This window comes from Triturus cristatus, chromosome 7 (assembly GCF_964204655.1).
Source record: "Triturus cristatus chromosome 7, aTriCri1.1, whole genome shotgun sequence".
In the NCBI taxonomy this organism is placed as follows: Eukaryota; Metazoa; Chordata; class Amphibia; order Caudata; family Salamandridae; genus Triturus; species Triturus cristatus.
Window position 1 is genome coordinate 16104438 of NC_140590.1, and position 14681 is coordinate 16119118.

At 44.8% G+C, this 14681-nt stretch overlaps 1 protein-coding gene across 1 annotated transcript in view; it reads right to left on the minus strand.

Annotated features, from left to right (window-relative positions):
* Window positions 1–555: 555 nt before the first annotated feature.
* LOC146808695 (uncharacterized) overlaps window positions 556–14681 on the minus strand; it is a 388468-nt gene continuing 374342 nt past the window's right edge. The window contains exon 6 of the mRNA XM_085614782.1: window positions 556–3519. Coding sequence (XP_085470908.1) covers window positions 3225–3519 — 295 coding nt within the window. The 3' untranslated portion in view covers window positions 556–3224. The remainder of the gene's footprint in view (window positions 3520–14681) is intronic.

The following is a 14681-nucleotide window of genomic DNA, read 5'->3' on the forward strand; positions in this document are numbered from 1 at the left end:
TCTTATACATTTTCTATTGAAAAGTATTGCGTGTATTGTGTATATCACCGGGTAGGAGATATCCAAATGTGTTAGTGAGTATCTTATAATAAATACATATTTCTATAAATATACTGTATGGTTCTTTTTCACTTAATCTATACCAATTCGACTATGCTCTGGTGAAACAAGCTGCTTTACACTCCTTCTGCAGTAAGCTTGAAGGCTGCTCTCCACAGCTACCACTTAGAGAGCTTTCTAGGGTTGGGTAAGACCAGTAAAATCACCATAAGGGTTGTCTGGATTGGTGCAGGGTGCCTACTTACATAGGTGTGCACCATATACCAAACCATCTTCTCACACTTGGCTCAATTACTTTGAGTTACTTTGGAGGGGGGTGGGCGCGGAGCGGAGCGAAGTACCATGGAGTTGCTTTCCAACTCTGTGGAACTTCGCTTAGAGGCGCTATGCCTGCTCCGCCCCGGGTTATAAGTAATTTCTACAAATCCATCATTTAAAGATATAAAAGAGTCTCTTTAAGTTTCTAAAAAGTTTATTTATTTTACATGCCGGAAGAGTTTCAACTTGGTAAACCAGAAAAACATTTCTTAGAAGTGATAGTTTTTTTTAACATGCATTTTGAAACATTAACCTATATCCACCCCTGCCCTGGTGACAAACATATTTGGCATTGATTTTTATTATATATGAAGCCACATTACCGTGCATCAAATCAAACCAGAGAGATTTTGTAGAGCGCACATCCTGAGCTCACAAATGTTACGGTGCTAGCATGTGATAATGAAGAAAAAGGAGGCACATTGAAATAAAATATGTGCCGAGGATCACACACTTTGTCCAAGGGGGAAAGCCATGAGTGATTTAAGGTATTCTGGCTTTGGATTGTGCAATGGAGGTGCCAGATGGGTATCTCTTTCTCCTTTTTTACATGACAGTTTACTGCTCTGTTTTTATTCTTGCCGCACAAGGTTAGCCCATAGGTGGCACACATAAGATATAAAAGCTCGGCTCGTTTTGTGCTTATGTGTCCAAGAGGACCTCGAGCTGAGCCAGATTTGGGCTTCTCGCTTGAGTCCTTAGTGGTTTGTCCACCTCTACCATTGGTCTGTGAATATGTGATGTCAGTTCATAAGTCTGCAGCTTTCTAGTTCAGTTGACAGCACTGCTGCCCTGTGCATAATGTCTTATGAGTGCACAGTGCTGCAGCTTACGTGGGCTGGCCTCCAACACAACTACTCCAGGCATAGGACCCTTAAGGTCACCATGCTGCAGCTTGCAAGTCAGACTGCAGGATACTTCCCGGTTCAGGCTTTTGTAAATAGGGCTGCAGTATGGCTACCCTATGCTAACAGGTTTACAACTTCACAAAGCGACAGTTTCATAGCCTGGACAGTAGCTATGTTGCCCCGTGCAGTTGAACATTAAGGCCCTGATTCACAGAACTAACTTAAGACAAAAGGACTCCTAACTTTAGGACTCCTAAACTGAGAAAAATCCTAGGTTTCAGACTTTAGGTATTCACAGAAGGCATTTAGGAGTCCTAAAGTTAGGACTCCTAACTTCTGTGAATACCGAAAGGAGTAAGTGCCTTCTGTGAATACCAAAATGAGTAAGTGCGTTCTGTGAATTCCAAAATGGTGGTAAGTTTAGGATTTTGTCCTAAGTTAGTTCTGTGAATCGGGCCCAGGACTCCTAACTTTACTACTACTAAACTGAGAAAAATCCTAATTTAAAGGCTTTCGGTATTCACAGAAGGCATTTAGGAGTCCTAAAGTTAGGAGTCCTAACTTTACTACTACTAAATTGAGAAAAATCCTAATTTTAAGACTTTCGGTATTCACAGAAGGCATTTAGGAGTCCTAAAGTTAGGAGTCCTAACTATACTACTACTAAACTGAGAAAAATCCTAATTTTAAGGCTTTCGGTATTCACAGAAGGCATTTAGGAGTCCTAAAGTTAGGACTCCTAACTTCTGTGAATACCGAAATGAGTAAGTGCCTTCTGTGAATACCAAAATGAGTAAGTGTCTTCTGTGAATACCAAAATGGTAGTAAGTTTAGGATTTTGTCTTAAGTTAGTTCTGTGAATCGGGCCCGGACTTCCTTGACGCTATAGCTTCCCAATATAACCTACACAAAGGTTGACATAGTTCCACTGTTCTGCAGCCCTAATATACATTCTATACTAGTCCTTATGTCATGATTGTGACTTTCAGCCAGTCCTGAATATTCTATTATGGAACTAAGTTTAATGGAAAAGGTAAAACTTGGTGCTGTTAGTTTGAAGCCGCCCACATGACGTGGCAAGTTAATAGCCATGTTACAGCATTATTGCCCTTTGTAGAGATGCCAATTGTCTGTGATGCGAATGACCTTCTGGGTTGTGTTGCACAACCAGATAACGCACAGTTACAGAGAGTTGAAGCCTGATATAGTGACTTCAGGAAGGTCACATTGTTTACAGAAAGGTCACACAATAAAGGGAAGAAGGATTTCAAATGATAAGAATAAGTAGGGGGCTGAGCTAATGCCCTTTGAACATGGATGTCATTGGTTTGAACCTCAGGGTGGATAACTCTGCCTTTCAACTTTCCCAAGTTGATGAAATGAGTACCACTGAGTGGGAGGATGTCACCCTCTATTTTAGTTCCTAGAGACAGCTAGGTTGGTGGCATGTGAAATGTTATAATAATATTTGATGAGTGATGTCCCGAGCCAGAATGGAACTATGAGGGCCATTTTTGCAGGCGCGCCAAATGTAAACCAAGTTTCCCCATTATCAAGTCTGTACCATTAATGGCCTGACAATGTTCCCATTTTAAAACTTAATTTTTCCACTTAGGCCTGTTGTGCTTGGGTTTGTGATTATGACTCCACTGCACTAGTTGGCGCCCCGTTCACCTTTAGGAATCCCAGGCCTACTAGGGCATCTTCTTGAAACACTCAATAAAACCTGTGCCAAGTGCTTTAGCACCACATGCCCTCTGCAATGCCTCTTTGTGTTAATCTGCGACATCTGTGGGTCTTTTTGAATTAGGGACACTCAAGTTGGCTTTCGAGGAAAATCTATTCTTTTAAAGACATGGACAAATTAGACTTTCATTAGAGTGGCTTTAATTTTTAAAGCTCCAAGTAGACAAGAATCATAGATGATGTCATCAGCCAGCCCTGGCTCTTTAGCCAGCAGCCCTTTGCATTCTGGTACTTGTAGTTTTATGTTTTCTATTATAGGGGTTGACTTTGAAATCCAGGCATGCAAAGTACACTGGGCCAAAAAAACAGAACTGTCTGAAGTGCCTGCATTTGACATGTGAGCAATTGGCAGCTAGGAGCGTAATGGCTCTGGGCATGAGTCTGGGTCCAGGATGAATGAGGGATGATGGCTCTCAAAGAATGCAAACTGTGGAGTTCACTTGTCCACAACATGTCGGGGTGCAAACTCAGCAGACAGTTGTAAGTTCTGTACACAGCACTGGTGAGGCCCCGTCTGCAGTATTGAGCCCAGTCTTGCAGGTCACATCTAAAAAAAAAAGAAAAATGATCAATGGGCCAGTTAGGGACATATTTAGACACCTTCATTCAGGGGGACAAAGATGTGCAAGAACAAATAAAACAATGAGGAAACAGGGATCGGATTTCTAACCCACCTGGTGGAAGTATTTAACCAATTTGCCAATACAAATTGGTAATACACTTGGACTGCAACCCATACACCACCCACTAAGCATACTATGAAGGAAGTGTTTCACTCAGCACACGGCCTCCTTGTAGTTCCTGGGTACTTACCTTGGGTGGTTCCTTGGGTTCCCAGCTCTTCTACGTCTTCTGTGTCCAGTCTTGACTTAGGTTGTGGTTTAAATTCCACTTTATTAGTATGTGGTTTGGTCTCCCCCCTTGCGACCACTGTGTATTTGTGCTACTAACGTATTCTATTATCAAAGTATTGTATGTATTCTGATTATATCTCAGGGTAGGAGATGTTGCAATGTGTTAGAGAGTGTTTATAATAAATACATAGTTTAATAACTATACCGTGTGGTTCTTTTTCACTTAACCTGCACTATATGACTAGTACTGGTAAAACAAGCAGCTTTACACTCCTTCTGGACTAAGAGTGAAGGCTGCTCTCCACAGCCAGCACTTAGAGAGCTTTGTAAGGTTGTCTAAGACCACTAAAATCCCCATTACGATTGTCTGGATTAGTGCAGGGTGCTTCATTTACATAAGTGAACACCATATACTAAGCCAGCCTCCTACAGGGATTCTGCATTTAGCCACAAGAAAAGGGTAAAGTCCCTAGGAGCGGTCTCAGATAATCACCTTAACATGGAAGGTCAGGCAAACACTCTTAGCTGTAGTTTGTGTCAGCTCGAGGTGGACTAAAAAGGAGCACGCACCCTAGAAGCACAAGAGCACGCTTGAGAAAATTCAAAATGCCACCTTGAGGGTTGTTTCTTGTGTCAAACTACGGGAGTACATAACTTTAACTCTTCATAAATGACACCGGCTACTGATTGTGGACAGGATGAAATATTGTGCCCCAATGACACTCCAGAAAGCTGTTTGTCAAAGTGGTCCAGATAACTGGCCTTTAGAGTCCAATTGTATGTGCCACCGAGGCACCTATGGCCCTAGGTTCAGGTTCTGCTGGTTTCCTACAAATGTAAGTAGACAGCGCTGGCTGGCAAGTAGCTACTGGGAGCACAGGTGACATGGTGGAATGGCCTAAAGTTGGAATTAAGGAATGTCCCATGCTTAAAGGGCTCAAGAAAAACGTAAGACCTTTCTGTTCTAGTGAGATTTGAGATTAGAAACTGTACCTGAGCCTGACTACTTTGGGGTTTAGGCACCTTATGAATGGACTTGTCTCAGACTAGCAGCTTCTATGTAAAAATTGGCTCCTCTTTCTCTATCAATGGAAACCAGTTGTGCTTGTGTTCGCGAGGTTGTGAATGAGATAAAAAAGGATGGCTGAGCAAACATGTTACCTTCCCTGCTGGTGCAAGTGGCAAGTGATGTAAGAGGATGGGATATAAGGGGCTTGGAGCCTGAGGGAGGAGGATATCTAAGGCTTCTAGTGACTCATGGAGACTTCGTTGCACTAGATGAGGATCAAGCAATAAAGTCACTTTTTGTACAGCAAACGTGTATGGTGCCCAAAGAGTGTAAAACAGTGTGAAAATGTGGAGTGGGTCAGGGGTGAGTGGGTCAGGGGAAGAAGGTCTATCCGGGCACCATCACAAGGAACCAGTCTATGTTTCATCTCTCCTAGTGCACCTTGTCTCTCTGGATTCTGACTGGCATGACTCTTTCTTAGGGAGGTTCATGAAAATAACAATATACGGACAACTGATGGCTGGAATGTCTGTGTTTGGAGAAGCTTTTGATGCACCGTTTTGGCGGAGAAGGCGAGTGCTGGACCATGGGGAAGTTACAGACTCGAATTACACAGCTCAGCATTGGCTCCAGCAAAAGAGCAGACAACAGTCTTCAAACATAGACCTCTGCACCCAGGGAGCCCTACTACTCTGCAAACACAACACCAGTTCAACCATGCGCTTGTTCACTCAATAGTGTAACTCCCGTCTGATAATGTGCCTTGATGCCCCTCCAAAGGTTTGAAGCACTATACAAGTGTAATCACAAGTATTTCTGTTCTGCAGACAAAAAAGACACTTGGACACTAACCTCCCATGGGAAGAGTGTAGGATTAACATTGTACTGAAGTTAGACCACGAGCTCTAAACATAGCTTTGTATGGCCAGATTTAGGTTCTTGTATCAGACCCCAAAGAGACAAAGCTTCAGCAGAAGGGCTGCCCGTTCTGAAAGCATTTCTGGGCTCTTGGAGGTCCCTGTGCACATACTGAAGAGGCCCCATTTTTTAATGTTGTCCCATTTCTGTACTTACTCTTGTTGGGTGCCATCTAAGCAGACTCCCCCACACTTGTGTCCCTAAAGAAAGAGAGACGAGAGATAACCATCACTGGACACTAATGGGACAGATGGACGTCAAACGAAGGGTACGCTGCAGGTGTTAGAATGTGGTGTAGAGAGGACACAGCCTTAGAGAGAGCTGTGAACACTGGATCCTGGGAGGAATCTCTGGATTAACGTTCATAGTGGGGCACAAGCAGCAAAGTAGAAGTTTAACAGCTGTTGGGAAGGCCATACAGTTAAGAAATAAAATACCTTCATGGTCCAAACTAAGTTGAGTAAAAAGTCAAAAATATAATACGACAAATATCACAAAAACAAAGTAAATTCAATCAAAAGATCAAATGATATAAACACATTAAAGGCTCTCAAATTCACTATGCAAATGCAAATGTAAATACCGTGAATAAAGTACGAAGAGGGGTTCACAAAAACGTCCCCCAGATCCGGTGACAGTACTACTTTGAGGAAAAGTCCTGAAATGAGCAGGACTTTTTCCTCAGACTTCAGTCAGCTTAATCCAGATGAATGGAAATTCCATAACACTGAATAAGGGCTCCAAATGTAACCAGTTCACATGGATCCACGTGAATTCTACACAACATGGGAAGATGTTTCTCCAGTACTCCAGATGTTCTGAAGAGATGTAAGTCCCACTGGGTGTGAGCAGGCTTCTCTGGCAGGACCTGGGCTGGACTGGGAGCCCCCCCCCCCCAGCAGCAGCCCTGGACATATTTTCTGTCATTCACCTCTAGACAGATTCTCTTACTGGAGGGCTTACACCGCTCATTTGAGAGGATAAACAAGTGGCTAATGTCGCTGAAATTCCAGTAGCTTTTTCCTTATCTGGTAACATTATTTAAGGCAACTACTATAATCCAGAGTGGCATGCACCCAAAATACTATGATGGCATTCACTTACATCGGTAATGTGGCAATGCTGTACCCTTACCTCAGTTATGTGACGATGCTGTACCCTAACTCAGCCGTCTGACAATGGTGTGTCTTTACCTCAGCCATGTGGCGATGGTGTACCCTTACCTCAGCTGTGTGACAATGGTGTACCATTAACTCACCCATGTGACGATGGTGTAGCCTTACCTTAGCCATGTGACGATAGTGTACCGTTGACTCAGCCATGTGATGATAGTGTACCCTTACCTCAGTCGTGTGATGATAGTGTACCATTAACTTAGCCATCTGACGATGGTGTATGCTTACCTCAACCGTGTGATGATGGTGCAACCTTAAGTCAGCCATGTGACTATGGCTCACCCTGACCTCAGACATGTGACAATGGTGTACCCTAACCTCACCCATGTGACGATGGTGTTCCCTTACCTTAGCAGTGTGACAATGGTGTACACTTACCTCAGCCATGTTACTATGGTGTACCCTTACCTGAGCCATGTGTCAATAGTGTACACTTCCCTCAGCCGTGTGACGATGGTGTACCCTTACCTGAACCATGTGATAATGGTGTGCACTTACCTGAGCCATGTCCCAACAGTGTACCCTTACCTGAGCTGTGTGACAATGGTGTACCATTCCCTCAGCTGTGTGACAATGGCATACCCTTACCTGAGCTATGTAACGAAGGGGTACCTTACCTGAACCGTGTGATGATTGTGTGCACTTACCTGAGCCATGTGGCAATGGTGTACCCTACGCCAAAGAGCCCCATTATTGGGAGCCCGTCAGGAATTGCAGCGCCGACCTGACGAGGGGCAGGCTCAAATGATGAAGCATGACGCCTAGCTTGCTGGGTGTGTGAGAGCCCTAGTTCCAACAAAGGGTTTCCCCCTTCCGTAACACATGACAACCCCGCTGATACTATTACCTTTTTCACTGACCTACATCTTTCTCCGACCAGAGGAACTTTGTACTCTTTTTGTATTACTAGTCGTTAGGGTATGTACACTGGACCTCGTTAAACTTACCCATCTGTCCCTCTTTTTGTTGACGTACCCTTACCTCAGCCATGTGGCGATGGTGTACCCTTACCTTAGCCGTGTAACAATGGTGTACCGTTACCTCAGTTGTGTGATGATGGTGTACCCTTACCTTAGCTGTGTGACAATGGTGTACCCTTACCTCAGCCATATGGCAATGATGTACCCTTACCTGAGCATTGTGACAAAGGGGTACCTTACCTGAACTGTGTGATGATTGTGTGCACTTACCTGAGCCATGTGGCAATGGTGTACCCTTACCTCAGCCATGTGGCGATGGTGTACCCTTACCTTAGCCATGTAACAATGGTGTACCGTTACCTCAGTTGTGTGACGATGGTGTACCCCTACCGTAGCTGTGTGACAATGGTGTACCCTTACCTCAGCCATGTGGCAATGGTGTACCCTTACCTGAGCAGTGTGACAATGGTGTAACCTTACACCAACCATGTGACTATAGCGGACCCTTACCTCAGGTGTGTGGCAATGGTGTAGCCTTACATCAGCCGTGTAACAATCGTTAACCGTTATCTCAGCCTTGTGACGATGGTGTACCCTTACCTCAGCTGTGTGATGATGGTGTACCTTGACCGCAGTCATGTTGCAGTGCTATACTATTACGTCAGCCGTGTGATTATGATGTATACTTACCTCAGCCGTGTTATGATGGTGTACCCTGACCTCAGTCGTGTGGCAGTGATATACTATTACATCAGCTGTGTGAAGGTAGTACACACTTACCTCACCCATGTGATGATGGCGTACCTTTACCTCAGCTGTGTGTGGAAATGGCGTACCCTTATCACATTATGTGTGCCTTGCAAGTCTATGGATGCACTTGCCCCTGCCCGCATTGCTATGTAAAAAACACTACACTTAATTTACAAAATCTTAAACAATGCTTTTTTTGTTTCTTAATTTATTACTCTGCGCATTGTAACCATCGCGTTTACAATTTTACTTTATACCATCATGTCATTCTAACTAATGAAGGCATAATACATACATTTTAAATAAAAAAAACACAACATAATATTGATCAACAAACAATGCTTTATGTGGTTGTTTCCCAATGCATTTCGGGATCAACTGATCCCTTCGTCAAGGGAACTGCAATCAAACATAAAATCCATGGTTAAACATACCGGGAGGAACTGTTCCGTCATGCATTACAATACCACAATATTCACATTAAGACCAAAGTCCCACCTCAGTGTTTGAATACCTTTATGTGGTGTAAACAGACCCGTCCACAAATGCTTCCTGTGTATAAAAAACCATGAACCAGCCTTCACCTAGTGTTTTACAGATCTGCTGACCATTTAACCCAATTCTGTGCACAAACTCAAAACAAACCACAATAAAACTGCCAATCACTTACAACTGAAGAGTTGTATGTGTCTTTGTAGTACTCGATAAGACACCCGCTCAAATAAAAAGAATCTGCAAAGAAAACATAAACACTAGTAGGCTCGCCAATATGACTGGCGATAGTGTACCTTTACCTCTGCTGTGTAACATTAGTGTACCCTTATCTCAGTTGTGTAACCATGGTGTACCCTTACCTCACCCGTCTGACAATGGTGTACCCTGACCTCAACCATGTGACTATGGTGTACAGTTACCTGAGCCTTGTGATGATGGTGTACTCATCCCTTAATCGTATGACAATGGTGAACCCTTACCTAAGCCATATGACAATGATGTACCATTACCTGAGCTGTGTGATGATTTTGTACCCTTACCTCAGCCGTGTGACAATAGTGTAGCCTTACCTGAGCTCTGTGGTGATGGTGTACCCTTACCTAAGCCCTGTGGGGATAGAGTACCCTTACATCAGCAGTGCAACAATGGTGTAACATTACCTCAGCCATGTGATGATGGGGTACACTTACCTCTGCCATGTGGCAATGGTGTATCTTTACTTGTTGGTGATGTACCCATTCCTCAGCCGTGTGAGGATGGCGTACCCTTACCTCGGCCATGTGACAATGGTTACCCTTATCTCAGCTCTGTTGTGATGGTGTCCCATTACCTCAGCTGTGTAACGATGGTGTGCCCTTACCTCAGCCATGTGACGATGGTGTTCCCTTAGCTAAGCCGTGTGATTATGGTGTATCCTTACATCAGTCGTGTGATGGTGGTGAACCCTTACCTCAGCTGTGTGAAGGTGGTGTACTCTTACCTCAGCCGTGTGAAAATGGTTTACCCTTACCTCAGCCCTGTGACAATGGTGTACCCTTACCTCAGAGGTGTGACGATGGTGTACCCTTACCTGAGCTGTGAGATAATGGTGTACCCTTACATTAGCTGTGTGACGATGGTGTACTCTTATCTGAGCTGTGTAACAATGGTGTAACCTTACCTCAGCCATGTGACGATTCTGCACCCTTACCTCAGCCGTGTGACGATGGTGTACATTTACCTCAGCCATGTGATTATGGTGTACCCTTACCTCAGTCATGTGATGGTGGTAAACCCTTACCTCAGCAGTGTGACGATGGTGTACCCTTACCTCAACCGTGTGATGATGGTGTACAATTACCTCATCTGCGTGACAACGGTTTTCCATTACATCTGCCGCATGACAATGGTGTACACTTACATCAGCCATGTGATGATGGTGTGCCCTTACATCAGCTATGTGATGATGGTGTACACTTACCTGAGCCTTGGCTTAATAGTGTACCCTTCCATGAGCTGTGTGACAATGGTGTACTCTTATCTGAGCTGTGTGGTGATGGTGTACCCTTACTGTAGCCATGTGATGATGGTGTACCCTTATCTCAGCCATGTGATGATGGTGTACCCTTATCTCAGCCTTGTGACAATGGTGTACCCTTACCTTCAGCTGTGTGATGGTGTTGCACCCTTACCTCAGCCATGTGAAGATGGTTTACCCTTACTTCAGCCCTGTGATGATGGTGTACCCTTACCTTAGTCAGTTGATGATGTTGCACCCTTACCTCAGCCATGTTACAATGTGTACCCTTACACCAGCCTTGTGACAATGGTGTACCCTTACCTCAGCCGTCTGGTGGTGCTGTACCCTTACATGAGCTGTGTGATGATGGTGTAACCCAGGGGTCTTCAAACTGTGGGGCGCGACCCCCAGGGGGGCCGTGGAGTGATGCAAAGGGGGTCGCGCCTTCCCAGTCACACTTCTGCCCAGGCCCAAGGGCTTCAGCCCCCCCCCGCCCCCTTCCCCCGTCCTGTGTCTCAGCCCGGGCTGCTGCAGTGAAACTTGAGCTGCTGGGGGCTCAGCTGGGCAGTGTCTGGATTCCTATCTCCGGCACCCCCGTGTTTTTTCACAGGTCTTTAAAGACCATTTGCATTTTAACATGCCTTTGCAAACTGGTTACAGAGGCTTAGGTTTTTTTGCTGGTTCCAGTACCCCCTGGGTCCCCACTGTGCCTATTCCTTACATTTGGATTTTACATTCACTGCCGTAGTGTGAGAATGCATTTCATGGAAAGGAATACAAAGTTGGCTTCCTGGGGGCGCCGTGAGTGAAAGTTTATTGTGCTTTTGAAGCACCTGCTGCAGCGTTTTTTCACCCCGCCATTACCAGGCCTCACATAAATGTCAAGATAACTCATGTGATTAATTATCTTCCTGGAGAGAGATCAGAATGTTGTATAGTTGAGGTTTTGACTTAGGTGATGTTAGTGCAGAGGGTTAATATGCCTGCTGCAAAGAACGTGTACCAAGTAGATTACAGAGTGCGTATGATGTAAACAGATCAGCAGGTTACTGCTTTCAAAAGAGACATCCTTTTGTTACTTGCAATTTATAACTTAAAGTCCTAATAGAGAATAGTGAGCTATTAACTTTCATCCTAGAACAGCATACACACTACAAAGAATACATTATTAGACCATTGATTAATGTTGCAAAAAGGGTTAATTTGGCTAGAAATCAATTCTTATTATTAAAGGAAACTCCCAACTATGCTGTTTCTTTTTCGACTCTGAGTTTGTGCTTCTCCACACCAAGCACTCTTGAACTATACTGCCTACCAGTATGGATGACATGTGACTCCTATACTTTTAGTCCTTTGGCTTATGTAACATTTCCTATACACTGATTTACACACTTATGATTGATTGTCTCTGTGTAATGTGTGTGTGATGCAAAGTGCTCGGACACCCTACACTGGTATGAGTGGCACTATATAACTAATTCAATGCATCTGAGAGTGTGGGGTTATGGAGACTTGGTCACTGTTAAAGGGTGCTAGTGAGAGAATCCGTGGTGGGGGTGGTCATTGTGGGGGGCATCAACAAACATGGTCGCACAGGGCACCACCAGCACTAAAGCCGGCCCTGGGAAGTATGCACAGATAAGCGCTGAAAATACCGCTTTAGGTGACTGTTTTTTTTTGTACCGACTGGGCCACCAAAATAATCTGCTGGCAACCCTAACCATAGGACTGGAAGTTTGTTGCAGGATCAGCACATTATTTATTTCCTTCACCCTCGATCCCCGATTAATGCCGCAATAGTTTAACTTAGATCTTAAAGTCTACGCCCCGTCAATAACATGCTGAGTTACTTCATGGGTCTGGGAATGCACCCTGCATTCAGACAACTCATTCCTCATTCTCGCCCTTTATTGTCATGCTCACCTTGCACTCACAGTGATCACAATGCACTCACACTGATCACCATGCACTTGCACCATTCACCCGCTCACCTTGCACTCACAGCGATCACAATGCACTCACACTGATCACCATGCACTTGCACCATTCACCCGCTCACCCTGCACTCACACTGATCACAATGCACTCACACTGATCCCCATGCACTTGCACCATTCACCCGCTCACAGCGATCACAATGCACTCACACTGATCACCATGCACTTGCACCATTCACCCGCTCACCCTGCACTCACACTGATCACAATGCACTCACACTGATCACCATGCACTTGCACCATTCACCCGCTCACCCTGCACTCACAGTGATCACTCTGCTCTCAAAATGCACTTGTCCTGCTCACACTATACCTCAACCTGCAGTCACACGAGTACACTACTCATCCTGCACTCATGTGACACTTCACTCACCTGTCCCCCTCACTACTCAATATGCAACTCACTCAAACAAGCCCATCAGTAATCATACATTCATTCATCCCATTCTGAACTTGCATCCGCACCCAAAATGAGAGAGGACAGCAAGGGAGTGAGAGAATTTGATTGAAGAGGTCAGGGATGAGGAGAAATGTGAATTGCCGAAGAGAAGTGTGGACACGCAAGAAGTGAGTGTGATCCAAAGGTGAGGGCTTCTGTTAGAACAAAGGGGAGATGTGAAAGAGGAATGGGGGGACTGGAGAGGTGTAAGATACAAATAGACAAAAATTTGAATGAAGAGACGAGGTGAATGAGAAGTGCTGAGGGGCACGGGAGGTGACAGGGCCAGAGAGGCCATGAGATAAATGTGAGAGACTGTTAGAGATGAGGGCAGTGAAAGGACAGAATGGCAAGAGGTGATTAAAGGTGAAGTGAGAGGTTGAATGGGGAGAGTTCAGAAGTTGTAAAAAGGGGTGAAAGAAAATGACCTGCAAAGTGAGAGAGGGATCCGTGGTTAGGAGAGGAGAGAGGGATGGAAGGGAGGGGTGAGAGGAAAGCTGCATGGGTAAAAGGCTTAACTCTACACAAAACCGCCAGGGTTTTAAGGGACCCCTGCTTCTTCCGGTCAGGGCCAGGTGAGCTTCTAATGTGGCAGCACGTATTGCTGCAGAGTGGAAGGCCCTTCACAAACGTTGACTTGAAATCTTTCTGATGATAATTGCTGTATTTTGGTTATAAATGGGTACTGATTGGGTGAAATCTTTCCTCAGCGTTACTGTGTGTAACAAATATCAAAATAATGAAGCAATGCTATCCCAAAATACGCGGCATCACATAACCTTATTTACATTTTCATCCCACGCAATTTAGTCAACAGGTTTAGACATTTTTGTCAAGAGGGGGTCCTTACGCCTCAAAATGTTGACAGGGGGGTCTCGGCATCCAAAAGTTTGAAGACCTCTGGTGTAACCTTACACCAGCCATGTGACTATAGGGTACCCTTATCTCATCTGTGTGGCAATGGGGTATCCTTACATCAGCCGTATAACAATTGCGTACCGTTATCTCAGTCTTGTGACAATGGTGTACACTTACCTCAGCCGTGTGGCGATAATGTACCCTTACCTCAGCCGTGTGATGAAGGTACCCTTACATGAGCCGTGTGATGATGGCATATCCTCATCTCAGCCATGTGACTATAGTGTACCCTTACCTCAGTCATGTGGCAATCATGTACCCTTACCTCAGCCACGTGGTGATGGTGTACCCTTACCTCAGCCTAGTAAAATTGGTGTACCGTTACCTCAGCCTTTTGATTATGGTGCACCCTTCACTCAGCCGTGTGACAATGGTTCACCTTTACCTCGGCTGTGTGATAATGGTGTACCCTGACCTCAGTCGTATGACGGGGTGTACTATTACCTCAGTCGTGTGACAATAGTGTACCCTAACCTAAGGCATGTGATGATTGTGTACCCTTACCTCAACCATGCAACGATGGTGTACCCTCCTTACCTCAGCCATGTGATGATAGTGTACCGTTACATCACCCATGTGACTATGGTGTTCCATTACCTCCACTGTGTGGAATTGGTGTACCCTTACCTCATCAATCTGACAATGGGTTACACTTACCTCAGCAGTGTGACAACAGAGTAGGGATGGGCGAAGAATTCAGCTATGTCATTGGATTTCACAGAGATTTGACACTCTG